The sequence below is a fragment of the Heloderma suspectum genome, chromosome 2 (assembly GCF_057233095.1).
Source record: "Heloderma suspectum isolate Gila_16-S chromosome 2, 16-S_ref, whole genome shotgun sequence".
Taxonomy (NCBI): Eukaryota; Metazoa; Chordata; class Lepidosauria; order Squamata; family Helodermatidae; genus Heloderma; species Heloderma suspectum.
The window spans coordinates 37,459,987-37,485,064 of NC_139459.1; the positions used below are offsets into that span (position 1 = coordinate 37,459,987).

General features: G+C 41.2%; 1 protein-coding gene across 2 annotated transcripts in view; it reads right to left on the reverse strand.

The window, feature by feature from the left end:
- IL6ST (interleukin 6 cytokine family signal transducer) overlaps positions 1–25,078 on the reverse strand; it is a 57,026-nt gene that overhangs the window by 22,589 nt on the left and 9,359 nt on the right. Inside the window, exons 2-10 of one of the 2 annotated variants that reach the window (XM_084833266.1) lie at positions 24,683–24,843; positions 24,138–24,218; positions 21,957–22,271; positions 18,454–18,586; positions 17,086–17,246; positions 13,933–14,084; positions 12,098–12,257; positions 2,937–3,019; positions 943–1,162 (exon numbers count right to left, since the gene is read on the reverse strand). In XM_084833266.1, coding sequence (XP_084689392.1) covers positions 943–1,162; positions 2,937–3,019; positions 12,098–12,257; positions 13,933–14,084; positions 17,086–17,246; positions 18,454–18,586; positions 21,957–22,271; positions 24,138–24,218; position 24,683 — 1,306 coding nt within the window. In that variant the 5' untranslated portion in view covers positions 24,684–24,843. The remainder of the gene's footprint in view (positions 1–942; positions 1,163–2,936; positions 3,020–12,097; positions 12,258–13,932; positions 14,085–17,085; positions 17,247–18,453; positions 18,587–21,956; positions 22,272–24,137; positions 24,219–24,682; positions 24,844–25,078) is intronic. The other variant, XM_084833267.1, reaches the window with a different exon arrangement.

Consider the following 25,078-nt stretch of genomic DNA (forward strand, 5'->3'; position numbering starts at 1 on the left):
AAGCGCAGAGCCCATAAGTGTGATGCATAGGGACCACAAAGAACTGAAGACAGCCTGTAGAGCAGCTGGATTGTAAGTAAACAGGAAAAGAAGACAATTCTTTTATTCATTCCCACTATCAAGCTCAAGATCTCCTAAGTACACATCATTGGGGATAAAAGATAGCACAACAGTATATGAGGAAAGGCAGAGCAGGGCTGAGAGAAAAAAGTTAGAGCCAGTGCTTAACTCTGCAAAAAAAAAAAAAAGCTGCAAAAAAATTAAATAGCCCGTTTTTCCAGACTAGCTACAAAAGAGTGGAAGCTCACTCTTCTGTGGACAGCATGGCAAAGCAGATCAGTTAAAAGAATAGCCTTCTTCCTCCTGGTGGAGGGACAGAGACAGCCTGCTGTATTTCTATGAAGGTCATAGAGGAAGAGACTTCCCTTCCTCCTCAGCTAGCACAGAAACCAAGTGATCCATTCCTCCTCCATCATTGTTCTAATTCACCTGCATAGAATACCATGAATTCATCTGCATGGAATTCCTGGTTGCCCATGGCTAGGCTATCAGGTGAGTTGTTAAATAAATACAAGGCTGACATAATAAAATACCTAACTACACAAAATCTAATATAGTGGACAAAATTTTAATGGCATCATGTGATTACTAGTGTAATATCAAGACTAAACAGTGTAAGTAGCCAATATAGTTACAAGGATAGGACAAAGTGCTGAAAGGAGGAATAATTTGCAGAATCATCTTGTAGAAGGTGGGATAATCCACAAAGCACAGCTGTAGTTACAATTATTAATTCAAATTTTATCAAAAACAGGATGTTGAATGCAAAGTTTGAAAACAGAAATGTAAGAGAAACAGAAGTCTGCCAAGATTAACATTTATTTCCTCTGATAAAAACTGGATATGCACTGCACACGTATAAAATCATGTGAAAAAATGTACCTTTTGAGTTAGTTGCTGGGATAAGCAAAACTGATGGAGGAGATTTACCAACTTTGTTATATGCTGTAACCCTCACTTCATATGTCCCATTTTGCACATTTAGGGGCAGCTGAGTGGTATTCACACTGTAGAATTCAGTTCGAAAAGAAAGTGGTGGCCTTCCTGCAATGGATACTTCATACTTCAAAATTATTCCATTGGCTTCGGAATGATTCAACTCCTGTTAAAAAGAAATATAAATAAATAAATAAATAAATATTTGGAGCTTATGTGTTAACATTATGAAGCTGCTCTATGCAGTCAGACCTTTCGTGCATCTAATCCAGCTCCTTGTCTACTGCAAACTAGCAGCAACTCACTAAAGTCTAAGCCAGAGATGCTTTCCAGATCATTTTACAACTCGATCGCTATGGATTAAACTTGGGATCTTCTCCATGCAAAGCACGTGCTTAACTACTGAGCAATGCAAGAAACCTGTTCAAAATTTCCATCCAACTATGATATTTACATCTGAACCTAGGCAAGACACTCTCCCAGACTAACTTCTTTCTCAGGGCGGCTGAGAGGCTAAAATACTGCTCTGAATTCCTTGAAGAAGAAGCACTAAAAAAATTTCACTGAACAACAATTAAATCACAAATATTTTACTCTCCTGAAGAGAACTCAAGGAATATAAAGTTATTTGGAAGTCCCTATTCTCAAGTGGAAAGATATGGGATTTGAAGGTCCTAATCAATACAATTATAAAACTCTATATTATTCATTTCATTTCTATACCACGCAATAGTCGAAGCTCTCTGGGCAGTTCACAAAAATTAATACCATGAAGTACAACATAACATATAAAATATGAAAGCTTAAAACTACAATATAAAAGTATAACTGCAAATAAAACCTAGCAGCCATACTAATCCCATAACCTTGGGTGTATGAGTAGAAATGATGAAGGGAGGGGGAAGTGTCAAGGTACAACAGTATTTGGAAGTTTACCAACACTAGTAAACAGAACTATGCATTGTAATTATTAAGTATCAGAGAAGGGATTAACTGCTGATCCCAAGTAAAACACTTGTGCTATCTTTATGTTGCAGTACAGTAGTTTGGTATAAAAATGGTATCAAATTCTTTTGTCAATCCAGCTGGAAAGAGGGGACTATGACCCATTCCAACACACACAAATCGTTGGAGAAAACAAGTAGCTGTACTATTTATTCAAGCCTTTATTTTGCTCTCACGTCTTCAATAAAGACATGGGAGCAATTATTATTAACAAGAGAGAGTCATGGCTCTCACAACTTATGAATGGTTACATCTAATCTCTCATTAGAAACTACACAAAGACCACCATAGCAAGTTACATCTATCCGAGACAAAGCATGGTGCCATTCACATCCATGAGAGATTTGTGCTGCTTTCAAATTAAGTTTAGTTAACTAAAGTGTAGTCAAGGTAAAAAAATTAATTTATGCCCCTCATCCAGTATACGACAGCCATACAATAATATATAACTTGCTGAAATCAGGCCTATTAGTTATTGCTTTGTCCCAGGAGAATTTGACCTAAGCTTTATGAATAATTCTCAAGCAGTGGTTTACAGAATTCTGTAACCCTACCACAACATACAGTGAAAGGTACATGTCTATTCTGCTTGTTAACTTGATTAATTAAAATATTCAGATGAAATGGTGAAGAAAGCATTATACCTCCTTCCCCACGTATTTTAAAGGAACGTAGCAACTACTACATGTGCAAGTTCTTTACATTATATGCTAAATATGTCTATTTTAAAACTCTTGAATCTATCCCAAGTGCAGTTTGTTGTGCATGAAGTTGCCCTAGAAGTAATGTTTACAGCAGGATGTGTCAACTGCTGTGCCAGTGCTGTATGTTATGATGAGTTTATATGGATCAGTAATTGAAAATGCTGTAGATGGATATAATGGCGAAAAAATCAGGAAGCCAGACATTCAGTTTGATAAACATTTGGTACTAACCTTCCAGATCAATAGCAGAGTCCAGTTTCCTGATGAGTGAGCAGTGCTAATCTTCCGCCACACAGCTGGTCCTTTAGATGGTTCTGATGAAAACAAACGAACATCTCAAAAATATTCAGATGTTTCATTTAGCTCACTGTTTAGTTTTCTTTAATGCATATGTACTGTGTTAAAAAGAAATAACTCATACTTCCAAATTCACACATGCTTTATTACAGTGATCCCTTAGATCTATACACAGATGACAGGTGGGTCTTTTGAACCCTCTGTTACCAGATAGAGTCAAATGCACCTTGACAGCACTGGGAGAAAAATGATAACTTGTGTCAATCATCCACAATGAAATGGTATGTTGTGTTTCAGCAAGCCCCTTAATTTAGTGAAAAAATTACATTTTTATTTTTGGGACAAGTCTACCTCTATTGAAATGACCAAGACAATGGAAAACAATGCACACAGAAGCCCTGTTTGCACATAACAACAGCCCATTGGTTAAATAAACCATGGGCTGTTGGGGACGAGTGGAAGAGAGCAGGTGTGCTGCCTGCAGTGCCCTACAACACACAATAGGCTCGCTCCTTTGGAGACTATAGAGCATATCAGAACCTGGACTGCTAGGTTGTTTAAGGGCTAAACAACCGAGCGGTTAACCCAACACTAAACCCAAACAAGCTTGTTGTTGTGGGTAAAAGCAGAAGTGCATGACAACAGTTCAACAACACCCTACATTCAACCACTGAGTGTGGGTTAACGTGCTGTGTGAACCCAGCCTGTGGCTTATTCACAGGGTGGCTTAGTGTGATATGCAACCAGATCATAAGACACTATGAGCGGGTTTACACATCATGCTAAGCCACCCTGCGAATAAGTCATGGTGGGTTGGTTGTTCGCTGAAGAACTGACAGGCTGGGTTCACACAATATGCTAATCCACACCCAGTAGTTGGGTGTGGGTTATTGTTGAACTGTGGTTTGTTGAACTATGGGTTAGCGTGTTGTCCAAACCCAGGACATTTTCCAGAGGGTGGCTTGTTAACCATGCAGTGTGGCTTTTCTTTCTTGAGCAAGCCACCTTGTTCAGGGTGGTTAACAAGCCAGACTGCATGGTTAACAAGCCACCTTGTGGAAAATTTCCTGGTTTCAGACAACCCGTGGGTTGACAAACAACCCACACTCAACCACTGAGTCTGGGCTAGCAAGTTGTGTGAACCCAGTGACAGCAAACCAGACAGATAATTGGGCTTGTGCTGGCTTGTTCTCCCCCTCCTTCTCCCATACCCCGAGCACCACTGCTGCAGAACCCTCTTGTGTTTTGGCCCTGGAGCCCTCCATTATCCGAAAGCTAAGCCTTTTCATTCCCCAGTTTTTTTAATTTTTATTTTTGAGTGCCTCAAAAATGTGCAAATGGGGAGGTGGGGTCATAATTTATTTTGTCGGCCTTTCGCAAGTATTCACTTACTGCTGTCCAATAAGTGTAGTCTTGCCTGGTCAATTTCTTTGTATGTTTCAACTGTCAAAGGGACCAGCAAAGTGGAGTAGGTGGAATACAAGGAAACTGAAAAGATGAAGCTGAATACAGGCTAATTTGCACACAGCTGTAAAGGACCAAGGGAGAAATAACAGTAAGACAAAGGAGGGACCCAGTAGCGCAATTCAGAAGCAACAAAAATGGGGAGAAAAGGTGAATGGAAGAAGTGCACCAAAAGAGGGGGGACGGACAATATCTTGGTGATGTGATCCTCTTGCTTTTAAGTGTTGAACTGACACTTCTCAGTGTCCTCCACCTTTTCAACATTTCTGAGACTTCAGCTACTCCACAACGTGGAGATATTCATTCACACCCCCCCCCCCACACACACACTTTTCACTGCTCCTTTTCAAAGCAGTTACTGCCTGCCCTTCAGTTGTTGTTGTTCAGTCGTGTCTGACTCTTCGTGACCCCATGGACCATAGCACGCCAGGCCTTCCTGTCCTGCGCTCTCTCCCGGAGTGTGCTCAAGTTCACATTCATTGCATTGGTGATGCTATCTAGCCATCTCATCCTCTGCCATCCCCTTCTCCTTTTGCTTCAATCTTTCCAAGCATAAGAGTCTTTTCCAGTGACTTTTCTCTTTGCATTAGGTGGCCAAAATATTTGAGCTTCAGCTTCAGTATCTGTCCTTCCAATGAGCAGGCAGGGTTGATTTCCTTTAGGATTGACTGATTTGACCTCCTTGCAGTCCAGGGATGGATGAAAGTCCCTTACTTGATCCCGCAGCTTGCTTCACGGTGGGGGGGAGGCGCTCCATCCCTCCCCCTGAAATTCTGGGCGGGGGGGGAGGCGCCCTGTCCCTCCCCGCCAAAATTCTGGTCGGGGGGGAGGCGCCCCGTCCCTCCGGCCGCGAAACCTTGTCTCCTGCCGGGACACAAATGGCGGCGGCCATAGCCGCCGCCGTTTGCATCCCTGGTCTGCAGTCAGCCGTGATAGGCTACGTAAATGTTTACATAGCCTATCACGGCTGACTTTGAAAAAAAAAGAGAAAAAAGCGCGTACGCAAATGGCGGCGCCCATTTTTTTTTTCCCAAAGTCAGCCGTGATAGGCTACATAAACATTTACGTAGCCTATCATGGTGTTTTTTAAAAATCTAGCCGTGATAGGCTATGTAAATCTTTACGTAGCCTATCACGTTTGTTTGTTTTACTTGGAAAAGGCGGCGGCGGCGGCCGGTCGGAAGACTGGTCGCTGCCGCCGAACTGAAACCGGAGCCGCCAGGGACATTCGAGCAAGTTAAGTCCCATCCTGGGGGAGGCAGGGGGGCAGACCGTTTCTCCACCAATTTCGGGCATTCAGCCTTCCCGAGATTCGTGGAGAAATTCTCTGACATCCCTACTCGTAAGAATCTTCTCCAGCACCACAGTTCGAAAGCATCCATTCTTCAGCGCTCGGCCTTCCTCATAGTCCAGCTCTCACAGCCATATGTTGCTACTGGGAAAACCATAGCTTTGATTATACGAACCTTTGTCGGCAAGGTGAAGTCTCTGCTTCTTACTATGCTGTCTAGGTTTGCCTTAGCTTTCCTCCCAAGGAGCAAGCGTCTTTTAATTTCATGGCTACAGTCACCATCTGTGGTTATCTTGGAGCCCAAGAAAATAACATCTGTCACTGCTTCCATTTCTTCCCCTTCTATATGCCAGGAAGTGATGGGGCCAGATGCCATGATCTTAGTTTTTTTTAATGTTGAGTTTCAAACCAGCTTTTGTACTCTCCACTTTCACCCTCAACAAGGGGCTCTTAGCTTGTAGGATTTTGAGCATAACCTTGGTGGCGTTTGAAATGAGCGCAATTGTACGGTAGTCTGAACACTCTTTGGCGTTGCCCTTCTTTGGAACTGGAATGTAAACTGACCTTTTCCAGTCTTGTGGCCACTGTTGAGTGTTCCAAATGTGTTGGCGTATTGAGTGTAGCACTTTAATAGCATCATCTTTTAGGATCTTAAATAGCTCAGCTGGAATACTGTCATCTCCGCTAGCTTTGTTGTTCGTAATGCTTCCTAAGGCCCACTTGACTTCACTCTCGAGGATGTCCGGCTCAAGTTCAGTGACCGCACTATCATGCCTATCAGGGACATTCAGATATTTCCTGTATAGTTCTTCTGTGTATTCTTTCCAACTCTTCTTAATCTCAGCTGCTTCTGTTCGGTCCCTGCCTTCTTTGTCCTTTATCATGCCCGTCTTTGCACAAAACGTTCCCTTGAGATCTCCAATTTTCTTGAAGAGTTCTCTAGTCTTTCCCATTCTGTTGTTTTCCTAGATTTCTTTGCATTGTTCATTTAAGAAGGCCTTCTTGTCTCTCCTTACTATTCTCAGGAACTCTGCATTCAGTTGCATATATCTTCCCCTTTCTCCCTTGCTTTTCGCTTCCCTTCTTTCCTCATCTACTTGTAAAGCCTCATCAGACAGCCACTTGGCTTTCTTGCATTTCTTTTTCTTTGGGATGGATTTCGTTGCTGCCTCTTGAACAATGTTACAGACCTCTGTCCATAGTTCCTCAGGCACTCTGTCTATCAAGTTCAATCCCTTAAATCTCTTCCTCACCTCCACTGTATATTCATCAGGGATATGATTTAGGTCATACCGGAATGGTTCAGTGGTTTTCCCTACGTTCTTCAATTTAAGCCGAAATTTTGCAAGAAGCAGCTCATGATCTGAGCCACAGTCAGCTCCTGGTCTTGTTTTTACTGACTGTATAGAGCTTCTCCATCTTTGGACATAATCAATCCGATTTCGATATTGACCAACTGGTGATGTCCAAGTGTAGAGTCACCTCTTGTGCTGTTGGAAAAGAGTGTTTGCTATGATCAGCGTGTTCTCTTGGCAAAACTCAATTAGCCTTTGTCCTGCTTCATTTTGTACACCAAGGCCATGCTTGCCTGTTATCCCGGTGATTTCTTGACTTCCTACTTTAGCATTCCAATCCCCTATGATGAAGAGGACATCTTTTGTTGGTGTTAGTTCTAGAAGGTGTTGTAGGTCTTCATAGAACCAGTCAACCTCAGCTTCTTCGGCCTCAGTGGTTGGGGCATAGACTTGAATTACTGTGATGCTGAATGGTTTGCCTTGGATTCGTACTGAGATCATTCTATCGTTTTTGAGATTGTACCCCGGTACTGCTTTTCCCACCCTTTTGTTGACTATGAGTGCTACTCCATTTCTTCTAAGGGATTCTTGCCCACAGTAGGAGATATAATGGTCACCTGAATTAAATTCGGCCATGCCTGTCCATTTGAGTTTGCTGATTCCCAAGATGTCGATGTTCAGTCTTGCCATCTCATGTTTGATCACCTCCAGCTTACCTTGATTCATTGATCTTACATTTCAGGTTCCTAAACAATATTGTTCTTTACAGCATCGGATTTTGTTTTCACCACCAGACACATCCACAGCTGAGTGTCCTTTCGGCTTTGGCCCAGCCGCGTCACTCTTTCTGGCGCTACTTGGAAATTCCCCCTGTTCTTCCCCAGTACTATATTAGACACCTTCTGACCTGAAGGGCTCATCTTCTGGCATCATATCTTTTAGCCTTGTGATACGTTCCATGGGGTTTTCTTGGCAAGAATACTGGAGTGGGTTGCCATTTCCTTCTCCAGTGGACCACATTTTGTCAGAACTCTCCACCATGGCCTGTCCGCCTTGGGTGGCCCATGGCATAGCTTATGGCTTCACTGAGTTACGAACAAGGCAGTGATCCATGAAGGGGTGCCCTTCAGTGGATGTGTGGAAATCTCCCTAAAAGTAATGGAGGGGAAATGTGCACACCTACAGTAATGGAGCAGTCATTGGCTACCTATTATCACTGAAATCTTCTCCCAACAGCAAGACAAGTTGTCATCATAAGCAAACATTGCTCCAAACTGGGTACAGTGTCAAGACTAGAATCAGGGTGACCCAGATTCAAATCCTCAGTCAGCCATGAAGCTCATTAGCTAAACCTGGTTCAGTCACACACATGCAACCTCAGCGGTTGTTGTGAGGATAAATGGGGGGTTATTTCGTTACCGCAAGCTCTTTCGGGGAAGGTTAGAATGAAAATAAAATAATTACCATGTCTTTACACAATTTCCTGAGGGTAGCCATGTTAGTTTATTGCAGGAAAACAACTAAGGGAGCAATCCTACGCGGATCGAGAGTTGCCTCTGACCCCAGGGGCAACCACCTATCTAGGGAAGGGTGGGAGGAGCGGATCTCCTCCTCACTCCCGCCGTTCTGCTTTTGTGGCTAGACAGCCGATTTCGGCTGTCTAGACATGTGACCTTGGAGTGTGGGAAGCAGTGGCCGGACAACACATAGGATGTGTCATACTGGCATTTCCAACCTCCCCGCCCCGGCCACGCCCTGTTTTTGTTGCTCTGCGCTGCTCTTACAAGCACGGAGTGCGGGGCTGATCCATGCTGCCTATGAGGTGGTGCAGGAGGGGGGTGGGGGTCGGTTCTCTGGGAAATGACTTCAGAGAGCGGGCTCTGAGGTCGGTTCCAGGGAACTGACTTATCCTATGGCCATCTAGCCGCTGACTAGCGGCCACAGGATTGCGCCCCAAGTCTTGTAGCACCTTAAAGACTAACAAATTCTGGCATAAGCTTTCAGGAACTACAGGGCTCTATGCCAGAATATATTTGTTCACCTTGAAGGTGCTACAAGACTCTTTGTTGTAATTTCCTTAGAGTTCGCTGTAATTGTGAAATAACAATACTGCTCAACCCAAGTAATTTGTTTTAGAAGCTGTTTAATTTTTTAAAAAATTTCTGTTTTAAAAGAGCAAGATGTTTCTTTGCATTATTAATCCTTTAAATAGAAAGTTCAGCATATCTAAGAAATTTACAAACTAGTGAAGAGTCCAGTTCAAACTAATTTATTCAAAATACACACAATATGCCACAAAATTTAGTGAAGAGATAAAATCTAGCAACTATACAGAAATTGGTTATAAGTAATCTTTTTTTAAAGATCAAGATATATCCTGCCCTTTTGCTATAGAGGACTTTCAAGGCAGATTACAAATACAATTAGATTAGACATAGTGTCAAACATACCTTAAAAAACAAAAAAGGCAAAACATATAAAAAGCATAAAAGCAGTAGTACAATAAAATAAGAACAGGTAAACATGAATAAGCCTAACTGCAAGTTAGACAGGTTCTGCCCAGCATCTGAAAACATAGTAATGACGTGCCTCAATAAACACATCTGGGGAGGAAGCGTCCCAGCCACTGCTTAACATCTAAAAGAAGAAACACCAGGAAAACAGTATCTACAGATGATTGCCTTGAGAAAAGGCAATCTTTAGATATCCTGGTCCCCAACCATTTAGGGCTTTACAGGTTTACATTATTTTCCCAGAAGAAGGTGTAGCTGGCATATAACTCTACTACTTAACAAAGTAGGTTCCCAGAATGCAGATATGTTGGCCGCCTAAATGGCAAAGGGGAAGTGGGACTGATGGGTTCCCAACCTGATGCCCTCCAGATGTTTTGGACTTCAACAACCATCCACCTCAGCTGGCATGGGCAATGGTCAAGAATCTTGAGAGTTCTAGTCCAAAACACCTGGAGGGCAGCAGGTTGGTGAAGGCTGCTAGAGATGGGTGGCGGGGAGGTAAGTAGCAAAATCTTGCAGTGGGCAGTGCACAAGTGCTAGCTCTCACAAGTGCTAGCTGTGTGTCTGTTAGTTATGCTGTTTAAGGAGTACAGAAAGAATGGCAAATCCTTCCTTCCACTCCCACAAAGGGGCATTCCAAAGGCAAAGGGCAGCTGAGCCATCCTTTCCCATCCAAGTGACTATGGTGGAAAGGATGAAATTGGGCTGTGATACAGGAAGACTCTTCGGAGTCCAAATCCCTCCCCCCAAATGATCACACTGGAGGTGATGTGCTCAGAGGAACTGTACACTTTGGCATGCTGTTTCCGAGGCAAAAATCCTTTCCAACTGTGGCTGAACCCTTCCCTTCTATGTACTATATGTTGAGGGAAGGATTTCCCCCTTGAAATTTTGTAGGTTCTGTACTTATCATGAAGAATAAGTGAAACAGGAGATAACACTTTTTTTGGAAAGAGGAAGCCAGGTTAAAATGGACCACCTTCAAGCGTGGAGAAGAAGAGACAATATAATAAATCCCACTTTGAAAACAGCCATGCTAGGGGATTTGTATGTTCCCTAACTATTTAACAGTGTAACTCAAAGAATCTCTTTCCCCTCTCCCCAGAAACCAAAATTAAAGTGGGTAAGAACTGATTTAAGTACAAATGGACCAGATCAGATGAACTTTACACCTACTTCAAATCAGAACTGACAAGGTGTAAACTCGTTGTGTAAACTATCTACTATTAGCTTCTGACTAGCAGTTATGAACCAAGACAGAAGAGTTAAGGAGTATTCAGATGATTCCTTTTCAGAGAAGGAGAAATGCACATCCTCCTCTAGCTGCACAGGATACACACTAATTTTTCCTGTTATGAGGCAGTCATTGGGAAACTGGTTGTGCAAAGATTGTTTCAGCTAAGTTCCTGCTGAAACCCCAAACAAAATCTTCAGATGCACAAAGCGCTGAACTAATGTTGTGTTACTGTCATGAGCAGCTCTTTGGATTGCCCATGTCATCACTGGTGACAAGCCAACACATAATCCTGGCTTAATCCAATGCTCTTTTTGAACTTTTTTTGTTTTTAGTTTGCTGAAGGACAAGCGCTTATTTGCATGTGCAGATTAGCACTCATATAATTCTTTAAAGTAAAAAAAGTTACAATATCCCCTTCTGCTTTATCATTTCATGTTCTTCAAAGAAAACAGATCTTGAACTTCTGACAGAGAGTGCACTTCTCCAGAACTGTTGCCCTGCATCCAATAACCAAACCTAAGTGAGATGCAAGCAGGCCTTTCCCCAACCAGTTTAGTGCAAACCTTGGTTGCCTCCATGGATGTAACAGCAAAACTACTGAGCCCTTATCTTGGATGATGCTCTACAGAAATTCCGTAAGTATTCAAGCTACAATAATTATTCATTAGCTCTCATTTCATGTTATGTTTCAGTTAAGATTTTGCTTTTAGCTTGGATTTTATTTTTAGCTGCCTTGAGTGCCATTTTTTAGCAGGAAGGTGGGATATAAAATAAGTAAATAAAAAGGAACAGGGAAAGGTTTTCTCTCCTTCTCTCATAATACCAGAACCCAGGGTCATCCAATGAAGCTGAATGGTAGGACAGATAAAGAAGAAATACTTCTTCACACAGCACATAGATAAACTATGGAATTCACTACCACAAGATGTAGTGATGGCCACCAACTTGGATTGCTTTAAAAAGGGGATTAGATAAATTCATGGAGGGTAAGGCTATCAATAGCTACTAGTCATTATGGCTATATATTACCTCCAGTATCAGAGGCAGTATGGTTCTCAAAACCAGTTGCCAGGAAACACAAGAGGGACAGTGTTATTGCACTCATGTCTTACTTGTAAACTTCCCACAGGCATTTGATTGGCCACTGTGGAAACAGAACATTAGACTAGATAGACTTTTGGTCTGATCCACCAGATCTCTTATGTTCTTTTACCGAGACCTTTCTTAGGCTGAAACATACCTGCTTAACATTTTGACAACTTGGGGCAAACTGGGCACTTTTAAGTATTACTTACTGTCTTCAGCTGTGAACCCGATTACTTCTTGACTCCAGTCACTCCAATAACCTGGATAATTTGCAAGTGCACAGCACAGCTTAAACACATATTTTGTATTTGGCTTAAGTTCCTGGGTAACGAAGGAAATTCTTGGTGAATCTGTGTCTTGAGGAGGAACCTGTGAAAATGAAACTGGACTTCAGGAAATGCTACTAGTTAATGAGCAAGGCAGAGAGGCAGACAGGTATATCTAAAAATTGAAATCACCATACTACTATACTACTCCCATACTACTCCCTTTAGAGTATTCATTTTGCTACTGCATTTCTGATTTTTTACATAGTTTAGCAACAAGAGCAGTAGGCACAATAACCTTCCTAATACCTCATTAGGATATGATTGAAAAAAACTTACTCGAGACCTCCATTTTTGTTACCATTGTAGTAGAAAACATTTAGTGGAATCGCTTTACAATTTATTTCAGCTTTATGTTCCAAGGGCAAGTTTTACAGTGCAATCCTATGCATGTTTACTTCTGAATGTCATCATTTCCACTGGGGCATGCTCCCAGAAAACTGTGCACAGGATTACAGCCTTTAGAAATATTTAATTCTGTAGCATTCTCTGAATGATGAATGCTTTCGCAGGGGGCATATTTGGTAATGGTGTCGGTGAGTTTCAAAAGTATTCATCTTGCCTTCAAAAGGTACTGAGGGTTTTTTCTCTTTCCTTTTTTATCACAAGAAGAAGCTTTGCTGCTGCTTCAAACAGGCCAATGAAGCAGGGAATAACCCTGCCCCTGGGAACAACACGATGGCATCATACACCATCATTCCAAAGGCATTCTGTTCAGGAATGCGACCAGAGCTGCTGCTTCAAGCAGTTGCAATGCTTTTTGGTTAAAGAAAAAAAAGCTACCAGCTACCTCATAAGGTAAGAAATCCCCCTCCCCTGAAGATTAATACCATCTTTTTTTTATACAGCCCAGCCAAACTACAAAGTTTGGGTGGGCTGTATAGCTCAGCCCAGCACTAGTTTCAAGCAGATATCTATGCTTCCAGTCAGTTCATGCCTACAGGTCTCAATAGTTCTGTCAGCAACCAGATCCCCTTAGTTCCCAAGGCCTGATCCCAACTGATTATTTTCTTTCTTCACAATTTAAAACAAAATAACGAAGTAACACCTACTTCAGTACACGTGGGGCAGACATAATGTCACAGTAAGATTACTACCCCAATGCCCAGATACTAACACATACTGCAGGCTGTATGACATAACTATATCCATAACTGATGCTGGATTGGTGGGCCTTAGACATTAGCTTAGATTCAGAAGGGGTGGTAGTGATGCAGGGTTTAAAAAGTTTGTGCACTGGCCAAGAATGGATCACATGGGGATTAAACCGGTGCTAGAACAAGTCAGAAGACTCTCTCTGAAACTACATAATTATACATGGTCTTCCAGTCCTCCTACCATAGAGAAGACCTGACAAGCATTTTGCTAGCAATTACAGAATCTTAATAGGTTATCTAGGTAAACATAATTCCCTATTCTGACAGGTGCCTACCCACCCTTTTGAAGTTATCCAGGGAGACTCCACAAGCTCCCTAAACAAGTTTATTCTCCTACTGAGCTGTTTTTACTTATCACTGTAACAACTTAATTCCTTTATCATATTTCATAACAAGGATTTTGTAATTCTTATTTTATGGATCTTTCCCCCAAAAGGTTAGCTGAAATGTACCTTTCTCTTATTTAAACCACTACCATTCCTGTAAATTCCAGCAGCAGTATAACTGGCCTAAAACAAGGTGTCACCGATAACTGTTGACAAATAATGGTTGTAGTGTTACCTCATTCCAGTCCGTACTCTCAATGGTCTTGTATTGAATTTTGTATTTCAGCAGCATTGTTTTTTCATTAAATTGGTCTTGCCATGATAGTTTCAGGACTGTGGCAAATTCTCCTGAGTTCAGAGACAGATTGTGTGGAGGCAGAGGTTTTACTAGGAAAAAACAAAAAAGAAAAAAGTGCTCAATTAACCACAGGCTGTTTCATTGTTTTAATGTCTGGGTTCAAATTAATTTGAACTTGAATAGTCAGGTACATCCTACTGCCAACCCCCTGAGGGAGCAATCCTATGGTCACTAGGCAGCAGCTAGATATCCACAGGATATCCGCTTTTCCGGGAACCAACCTTGGAGTCCGTGTTCTGAGGTTGTTTCCTGGAGAACTGACCTCCCTGCACTTCCGTGCTGCCTCCCCATCCTCCACACTCACAAGAGGAGCGTCTGGGGGCGTTCCAGGGAGGGCGGAAATGCCTATATGACACATCCAGTGTGTCATACAGCAGCCTCCTTCCCTGCTCAGTCCTCCCACGGCTAGACAGCCACAACTGGCTGTCTAGCCAAAAATGCAGGGCAGGAGAAGCGTGGAGGGAATGATCCCCCCGTGCTTCTCCTGCCCTGCCATGGATAGGAGGTCGCCTCCGAGTTTGGAGGTGTCCGCCTATCTGGATAGAATTACGCCCTTAGAAAAGGAATATTCAGCTTAAGGTCCACAAGCATATCTAGCACAAACCCCCAAAGGAGCTCCCCCACCCCTGAAAGACCATCCAATGAGATAGGATTATACAAACTGGAGGGACTGTTGTGGCAGGCCAGATATCATCTGCAGAGATTATTTTATCTATCTCCAATTTAAGAAAGACACTTTAAAATGATTCTAAAGCTACTTCTAATTGTGTTGCTGCCTGAAGGAAGCGATAGCTATGAAGAGCAAAGGTATAAAGGAAAAACTGGAATTATGAGATAAATTTTCTCCATTTTTAAAATATGGCATGTGTTTATCCCTCCCTTCTTATGCTCCTATCAAGACAGTAGGTACATTAACTTTGTTAAGGTATTTCTAACCTAACTTTCAGTTTAAAAATCCCAAAGCACCTTCTAATTAAAAATCAATATAAGACATGGCAGAAATAAGATTTAGATAATGCTTGGAAGCACCAATACAATTAAATCAATCAATGTAAGCCCAAGAAAATGAAAATGCTTATTCTGGTACCTAAAACTCAGCAAAGTGGTTGCTAGGTAAACGTACCTGGGATTCAAGAGCATTCCACAAAACGGGTGCCACATGGAAAAGGCACTACTCCCCAAGTGCCACACTCCCAACCTCTGAAGACACTGTCACATGGAAGGCATGGGCTAGAATGGCCTCCATAGGTCTTACCTGCCAGGGAAGTTCATACAGCAGGAGGCAGTCCTTTAGACACCCAGGTCCAAGCCATACAGGGTTTTTAGAAGGTTAAAACCAGCACTTTTGACTTGTGCTAGAAACACAGAGGAAGCCAGTGGAGTTATTTCAACACTGGCAAGATATATTCGATATGGTGTGTTCAAGTCATTTTGCACCACCTGCAGTTTCCAAGCAGTGTTTAAAGGTAGTCCCCAATTGCAGTAATTTAATCTGAATGTTACCAGGGCATGGCTAACTGTAGCCATACTACCTCTGTCAATAAGGGGTTGCAGGTAGAACACCAACCTATGCTGGTGAAAAGACACTTTGTGCTACAGATGCTACTTACGGCATCTAACATATAAGATGGATCAGGTAGCATCTCCTAGCTGCAAATCTGACCCTTAATGGGAGGACTGAAATTTGTCAAGAACAGAATGAACCTTTGAACTACCCTCAAGAGATTCATGGAGCCAAATGCATTCCAGAACTGTGGAATTTTCTCCACTGGCTGGATGGTTGCTCTTTCAAAGGCCTTGTCTTGTGGAACAGAAGGCTGCTTACTGCTATTATGACAGTGGTTGCCAGACATCCTTTAACATCGTCATTGACACAGTCTCCACCCCAACTCCATGATGTAACAAAAGTGTATAAAAGCAAGGAGTAAGATGACCCAACCACAAATGACACTCGCCTTGTGCTAAAGCCAACTAATTGTGGCACATAATCTTTTTAAAAAGGGCTATGCTGCAGGGTAGCAGCAGTAAAGAAGTCCTATTGCACTGCTGCCAACAGATCTGTCAAGTGTTATCCAGCAGAGATTTTGTAGATGGCAAGTGAGTAAAGTCTGCTTCTACTAGGTGATTAAGCTATCATGTCTGCTATGAGGAGTCTGCCACCCACTTTACAGACAAAAGTGGCTCGTATTTGCCTCAATTTGGCCACTACCTATTTAAATACAGTTAAATCCCAAGTAACATAGCTTGACTTGTTTTGTTCATTTGGATCTATATCAATCCCACCTATCATCATAGTGTCATAGGAAATGTGACAAGTTTTTAAGAATAGCGATTTGCAGCAAGATAGACTGATATCCATTCTGGCTGATATCCATTCAGTTGCAGAAATCCAACTGCAAGATGGTGGCGCTTTTGTTGTATGGGGAAGGACAGCAAGGGGCTGGATGGTTCACAGTCTATGGTTGTTCAGTCCCTGCTTAACCCCCACTTCTGGCATAGTTTTCTTCGTCAGCTGCTGCCCTCTCTAAACATCCATTTTGGGGTACTTCTGCTACTTGAACCACCATCCTCCAGCTACAAGCACATCTGGATAACATCAATTTTCTGAACCCCAGCAGTCTAGCTTTCAATCTGGTGGTTGTCTTGGTCTCTAGGTGATGTCAATCAACTTCCATGTCAATTGCAACCTACTGATCCAGTTTTAGATCTTCCTACAACTTATACCGCCAGTTAACATGAAGAACTGGTGACTAGGTCCTAAGACTTTGTAGGCATTTGCACAACTACAGTGAAATGGTTTATTATTTATTTATTTCATTTCTATTTCATTTCTATACCGCCCCATTTATTCATACTGAATAGAGATAAAGTGCTAATTTTCTTTGGAATTCCACGGGGTTCCCCCTGCTTCTTTTTCCACATCTAGACAAGGCCTTCTGAAAAAAAGCTTGGAAGTGTCAATTCCCATTCACAGAAGTAGCTCTATTTAATTCTTCTCCAAGCACTGCTCAGCTAAAAGGATATAGTTACCATTGTTTTCAGGAATAAACTCAATGTGGTCAGATTCGACTTCCCCAAGCTCATTCTTGGCTTCCACCCACAGTTCTAGGGTAACATAAAAGTTAACATCAGAACTGTTGCAGGAATTATTCGTTTTCTTGGGTATACAGTCAGGGAACGTTATGGTTGGCCTACAGTTGAAGACAGAAAGTAGGGTTTAATGCAGGAAAAATGCAGCATCTTGATCCTAGGATTTCATAAATGTATATGTGCATAGTTTCCTAAGCATATTTAATCAGATGCAAGTCCCACAGAATTAGGTGGGATTTACTCTCTAGTAAGTGAGCTTAGGACTGCAGCTTTAGTTCTATAGCATTACACTAAATAATTGCTTTACTCAAAGTAAACTAAATCAGAATCTTTTTTACCAAACATTATCTGCAATCCAAAGCTGTCGCAGATTAAGTCAAACACTTGCAAATAAAAAGAAAAAAGTGAAAGAGGAAATGAGCCTATGGCCCCTAGACAGCGCTTGAGGGACCACATGATAGCTCAGATTCCCAGATCCAAGGGCGGAGACAGTGCTCCAACTCTGGAGCTGAGAACTGGAGCTCCAACCCCCCTCCCCCAGCCTGTCAGTGCAGAAAGAACCGCACTGGCTGCTCTCTGATGTCGGGATGCGACCTTGGAGGATGAGGAACAGGGATGTTTCAGTGGGCAGAGACAGGAGGAAACTGGACAGATCAGCTATCCTGAGGCCTCTCCAGCTTCCTTCCCTCCCCCTCCAAAAATACAGGACGGGAGGACGGGGAAGTGAAGATCGTCTCCACCGCTACTACCACCCTGCATAATATGACCATAAGCTTCCGAGTTCGGAGGCTTACGATCATTGCAATAGGACTGCGCCCTTAATACTTATTTTTTAATTAAATGAAGAAAAGATTGATATTTATAGCTTGGAGCAACATAAGGATATACAAGTAGTATAATGAAACAAAGAAATGCAGGCAAAATACCAAGTGATTTCCCCTACCCTATTTTGAGAATTGAGAAGTTGCCAGGGCTAGAATTGATCCATTCACTTAGGTGTTCAGTAGTTTCACTTTGCCACTCATTTCAATAAAGGTCAAACAGCTCCCTGATAAATGTACATTGATCTTACTAAGCTTTTAAAAACTGAAACTGGGAGTGGGAGACATGAAACAACACAGGACAACTGACTCCATAATTGTTGAGGAATACAGTAAGTATGAAGTAGTTCATGTTTGCTAATTCTCTTAACAAACATTTCAAATAACTAACAGGATACCAAAAATAAAAAATTGAAAGCTTTGTATTCACATTCCACAAAGAATTAAGAAACTGGTTTCAAGCCTTTAAATTGTACAATATATTTACCACTGTGATTTTAAAGAATAGTTGGTGTTCAGGAACGTATTCCTTCCAGGTTCCCAGGTACATCTTCGAATGAATTCTCTCCTTTGGGTTTGAATCACAATACAACTCAAGTTCTTAGGCTTCTCTGGAGGAACTGCATTAAATACACACCAGAAGTTAATCCAGCAGCACAGTTGTTCTAGTGAAGAACACAGACCTATTCTGGTCCTAATTACTTAAAGATGCAGTAACAAGTGATTAATAAAACCATAATGATTTCTATTCCGTCAGCTTATGTTGTTAGCCTGCCCACTCCCCGAAACCCAAGAACAATGGCTTAGATCCAAAATTTGTGCAAGTCGAAGGCTACTCATGCAAGGATAGTTTCCATCCCTCATCCATCATGCACCCCCTCCCCTCAAAGTTGCTCTGGAGGTTTGGGGACACTTCTGAACTGCGGTGCAGGGGGCATAGTTGGATGTTTCCCCTGTTTCACTAAAGCCTCCTGTACTATAACTCATTCTTTTGGGACCTCTGATCTCCAGAGAGGTGCTGAGGGTGCACAGGAAGGAACAGAAACATCTTTACACTAGCACAACCTTTGAAACCAGCCCAGAATATTTAAAAGTACACCTGAATTAAATTGAATAAAGCCATTAAAAATACTAGGGCCATTCCTGGATCAGATTAATTACAATTCATACATTTAAATAAGATTTATCAGTTAAATCTGCACATGGAAGCATTTCGAGACCAAAGTAATATTGGAAAGATTCCTTTAAAGACATCTGAAGAAAGATAAGTGGCCCCTGAGGAAGGAAATTTCTTTCTGAAACGCGTTGCAGAATATATATTTTTTCAGGCACCTGAGACCTTTTCTCTTTTGTTTTGTGACACACAAGTGCCTTTCTCTCTTATTGTTTCCTCCAGATTTTTGGCCTACAATTTCCATCAGGCCTACCCAGCACAGCCAATGGTGTGGGATCATGGGAGGTGTAGGCCCAGACATCTAGAAGGCCACAAATTGTCCACACCTATTTTAAGATGTCAGTTGTCACCCATGGACATAAAGTTCTTCTATTCAAAATATCCACCTATACATTTCTGTTGCCTGATGAGTCAGTTCATATTTTGATTTGAAAAAGATTTTAAATAAGTCTAATTAAGTAAACATTGCAGTCCCCCCAATATACTGTTAAAACCCAATCTCTTATCCGCTTTAATCCTGTACCTTACCCATGATCTTCACCCCTCCAGTTCTGCCTTTGCTGCTCCCTCAAAAGATTCCATCCGTTCCCCCTTGTTGTCCCATATGCTTGGAACTGCCTCCCAGAATACCTGCATAATGCCACCTCTTCCTCTAAATCACTTTTCGAAACCCATCTTTTCAAGGAAGCCTTTGACAAAACCCCTACCTCCCATGTCCTTCTGTAACTGAGGCCACAATTAAGCTTAAGCATGTGTAACTGAAAGAACCACATATTGCTTCCGTATTTATCCCTGTCTCCCCTTCCCTCCCTTTCCTCTGTTTCCCTTGTGCTGAATTTTGTATTGTAATCTCCTTAGGAACAAGGACCTGTCTTCTTATACCATCCACAGCATCATGCACACTGATGATGCTATAAAGAAATAATCCCTATCACCAGTTCCCTAATCTGGCTAGTTTAAGTGTTTCTGCAGTATTATGCATAGGGTGGAGTAGGAAAGAAAAGATGTATGCTGGATCCTCCTAGACACTCTTTCCAAAATGATCAGCCAATGGGATTTTGTCAATCTTTAGGGAAAGAAAAAGGCCATGGAGCCAGCACAATCCTGGCTCTTCCTCCCTACCTATGTAGCCCACCTTGCAGGCCTAAAACCCAATGCCAACAAAGGGGACATATCTGTGGTGGGGTAGATAGTGATGGACAACACTGATGAAAATTTTAATGTTGTGTGAGCTATACTGGCACAATGGTGGTGACTGGTTGTGCATCCTAGCACATCATGCAAATGTTCAGTGTTGCTCTTGAATACCATTCACACAATTGCCAACTGTGTGAATAGTTTCTTTGTTTTTAGAGTAAATGGCAGTCTAGAGATCCCCAGATATGGCTTGCAGCAAAAGGTTAAGCCTGCCTACCACTGCCAGAGTCCCAATATGGACCATCACTATCACAGAACCTGCTATTTACTCAAACAAAAACCCAATCACACAATGGCTAATTGAATGATATCACATCTAATTTGGGTGTTAGAATCACACTGTGCCCCCACTGAAGTCAACAGGAATAAATAAAAGCAGGTCCATCTACTCTAGATTTAGTCATCACTTTGGTCATTAGGCTACAACACACACATAACATATATTTGCATATATGTATTTATATATATTTTGCTGAACATGGGCTCCTTTACTGTGGAAAGCAAATGGGGATGGTGGGGGAGAAACAGGAGGTAGGAGAGATGTATATTCATTTCAAGATCTGAATATTTCAAGATCCTGGAGCCAATGTTGTACTCTTTCAGGTGCCAGGTGAAGAGCTTTTTATTTTCCCAGCATTTTAGCATTATAGTCTTTGTTGCTTTGAATCTGTTACAGTATTTTAAATCTCTGCATTGCTGCTAGGTTTTATTCTGGTTTTATTTTTATACTGTAGTTTTAAGCTTTTATATTTTATACTGTTTTTATTCTGTACTTTGTGGTTTTAATTTTTGTGAACTGCCCAGAGAGCTTTGGCTATTGGGCAATATAGAAATGTAGTCAATCAATCGATCACCCATTCTGTTAACCTGGTTCTTTGTTGTTTAACAGTGATCAAATTTGCAAGGAACTATACTGAATTACAACACAACTGACTTCACTAATATTCCCATATTATTACTAAGTCTCAAGGGGACACTGTATTTCTTTTTCTAGTAGTTGCGCAAAGCATGGCGGGGGGTGGGGCGGGGATTGTTGCTTTTGAGTTGGTAAACAGTAGGCAAAGAAACAGGAAAACTGCACCCGCCCTCCACAGTCAATACCCTGTTAATGCTGAAACCAATCATTGATTTTGCATTAGGAATACCATCGAGAAAACTCCATTATGTAATTACATGCAGCTTTGGCCCTAAATGTGTACCTTTCCACTATTTCAATGTGTTCTAGAAATCTAAAGCAATGTAAGTGTTCTATGTTTCCTTTATTATCAAAAAATGAAAATCCTATTCTCATGAAGCACAGTTCAACTTCGTAAGATGTAATTTCTCTCTGCTGTTTTACTTGGTACCTCTTAATCATGTGAAATGCTGTTTAGTGTTTCTCCTTTGTTTTGTCGTCAATATATTTGCCAAAATATTTATCTGTAATGCTAAGCTTTAGTTTTCTTTTCTTGTTCAAGTGTTTTAGCTGAAGCATAAAAGGTAATACTCTTAAGGGGTTGTTGGACCCCATGTAGAACGCAGACAAGAAATGGAAGGTATACTACCTAGCAAGAGACAGTACATTTGATGTAGAACTTTCTCAGTGTCCCATAAGGAAGAATTTAAAGAAAACTACTTACAGCCCAAGCGGATTTGAATTCCATAGATGTTCTGCTCAATATTTCCGGCTACTAAGATGTTGCAAGTCAGAGGAGAAGCCAAAGTAGAGGTGTCATTAAATGTCACACTCGAAACAGTATCGTTTATTACACTATAATGCTCTTTTGGGACAACCACATTTTTAGTTTTCCAGATAATCTGATTGGCATGAACTCTGCCAAAAGATGGATAGCAGTCACTGATAATGCAGAATGCTGTAAAATTGGAGCCAATGGACAGAACTACTGGAGACTCTGGGATGATATAGCCACACAGATCCACAAGACCATCTGAAACTGAGAGAGAAAATTATATTTGTTTTAATTTGTTCCATCTAGTGACAGAATATCTACTATTGCTATAACTCAGGGAAGACAACCTGGTGCCTTCCAGGTATTTTGGACTACAGATACCATCCAAAACATCCGGAGGACACCACGTTGCCTACTCTTGCTATGAGGAAATTACAACAATACTACTGAAAATAGCACCAACTCCCTAGAAAAATGAAGGGGAAATAATTTATTCTGTATGTGACAAATTGGCATGTATCTAAGAGAAGCAATCAGAAAGTTCATGGAAGGATTTCCCACCGCTTCCTCCCCACTGCAACCACCTGTGCTCCCCAAAAAGCTTAACTGGCAGGTTGAGTAGTTCTTGCATGGGATAGGGTGCAGCAGGCTGTTGGAGGAGAAAATTGCCCAAAATTGAGAAGACCTATACCTTATCTTGGGCAATTTTACCTTCCTCTAGCAGCCTATCCCACACTGTCCAGAATGGCTCTCTACCGCCTCCAGAGAGGTTTTTCAGGGTGTGCAGTTAGCTGCAGTGGGGAGAAAGGGACAGGAAACTTTCCTTCCATTAATTTATCTTAGGACCCAAGTCCAGGACACAGTATAAGGGCATCTGGTGCACCCACATTGCTGAAACTAGGCAGTTCTGTGTCTAGTCAGTGCTGGGATGAGAAGACTGCCTGAGAACCTCAGGTATACCACCTCAAGGTTCATGGTGGAAGAACGTCAGCATAGAAATGTACTCAGTGAATAAAATAAATTATGTCTAGCAAATGTAACTCCTATGTGCATTTCCTGTTCATGGTAGTAAGTGAACTCTCCTACAGAATTTCCAAGATGGTTTTATTACTAGCAGAACTATGACTGAACCAAGAACTAGGAGTGTGAGGAGACAACTGTGACCATGTGTTATATTTTCTTAGGCCTGTTTAATATTATTTCAAGTGAAAAATCAGTATAACCAAAGAAAGAGAACAGCAAACATTTTAAAGTGCTACACAGATACTTTTATCTACTTCATGAAAAAGTCGGTTGCAACAATTCCTTAAATAATATTCAAATCATTCCAAGGAAATCAATCCTTTTCTAATATTAAACAAATAAGGCGAATTTGGACAATTCTGTTCGGTTTGATGACTAATCTCTGAAATGCCATCTATCAGAGAACATGTGGATTTTTATCCATATCAACAGGTGATCAGCTAGAGCAGCTTTACTAAATACCTGTGACTGCAGCCTGGGCCAGCTGATCTAATATAGAAGGAGAATGTTATCATCTCCTCTGGCATAGAACTGCTTTCCAACTTAGAATTAACTCCCTCCCCCCAAAAATAAGCCTAATAAAATTCCGTATCTAAAATCTGTCTCATTCTTAGAAGCATATTACTCAGTTTTGTCTGTACAACTTAAACAATAATGTTGGAGGAAATGTTTTAACTATCTCTCCCCTCACCCAATATATTACATGTAGGAATCTGGTTGGTGTGTGTTATCTAATCTTTCTACTGTACAGGCTAGATATAAAACCTGAAACAGAATTGTATGGCTGACATGGCGGTTCATTTGAAATTACAAATTAATGTGCTATTAGCTTATGTCTTTACATTTTGTAGTTTAAATTTATCTCAAAAACATTAAACTTTAATCTGTTCAAAAGCTTCCAATCTATAAACCAGTCAAGAATATCAAACTAGAACAGCAAAGTTTAATGAGCCCAATCCTGTGCAGGGCAGGCCTTTATAAGTATTATTGTACTATAATAGCACTTTCAAATAATCACCAAGAACAATTTTCTATAATATTTACACAACTAACAAACTCACAGTTGTATAGTATTGCATTACAACTTTATTATTTCCACAGACTTACCTCCAAAGGAGTAAATGCTCAAGAGTGTACACAGAGCTTGTACTGACCAATCCCATTTTGAAAACATCTTGAACCAAGTCACTGTAACGACAAATATTTTATATCGTATCTTTTTACTGTACTGAACAAACTACTTCTTTTTATGAAGACACTTCCCAGTTTCTGTAGTTTCTTTTATTATGAAAAGTGTATTATGCTTGAACAAAAAGGTCTTGCAGAGAGAAAGAAAAGAGTATTATATAGGCAAAGAAACATGGGAGAGAAAAGGGATGTCCTCACACATCACATTATTGTGAGAAGACAAACTGTACAGTAAAACATGCATGAGAAATGCATCAGAAGCACTAATAGTTACTAAAAAACACCAGGGTAGATAAAAATAGATTTTTAAAAAAGTAATAAAATACTAAATTTCTCTCATTAAAAAATCAACATAATTACAATTAAGTCATGCTAAATGTACACAGAGTCTCATAAAAAACAATTAATGGCCCTGTCATGCTCACACATATTGGTAGGAAATTCAATCAAATACGGGCACTCACTTTAGTATCTCATCTCATGAAAATGGCTCTGTCCAGCCTAACTACCAGCTCTTGCTTCTTGAAAGTTCGGGGCTTTTGGTTTCTGTTTCTCTGCTTAAAGGCACATGTGCAAAGGCACAGGCTGGATAAGAGTGTTGTTCTTTGATTACGTCGTGGTGGAGCTGGGCCAAGCAAAAGGGAAGAGTTAACCTCTTGCTCCTTTCATGACCTGAAGTCTATTGATGCAGTGAATCTCTGAATGACTGCTCCCTCTTCTCTTCTAGCCCTCCTACCCACTTCTTAGATTCTACAGTTTCACCTTCAATTCCTCCCTATCCTTACTTCCCAGTTTTTTATCCCACTGTCCCAACTAGCTGTTCACACCACTAACCCACAGCCCTGGCTATGTCCCCTATT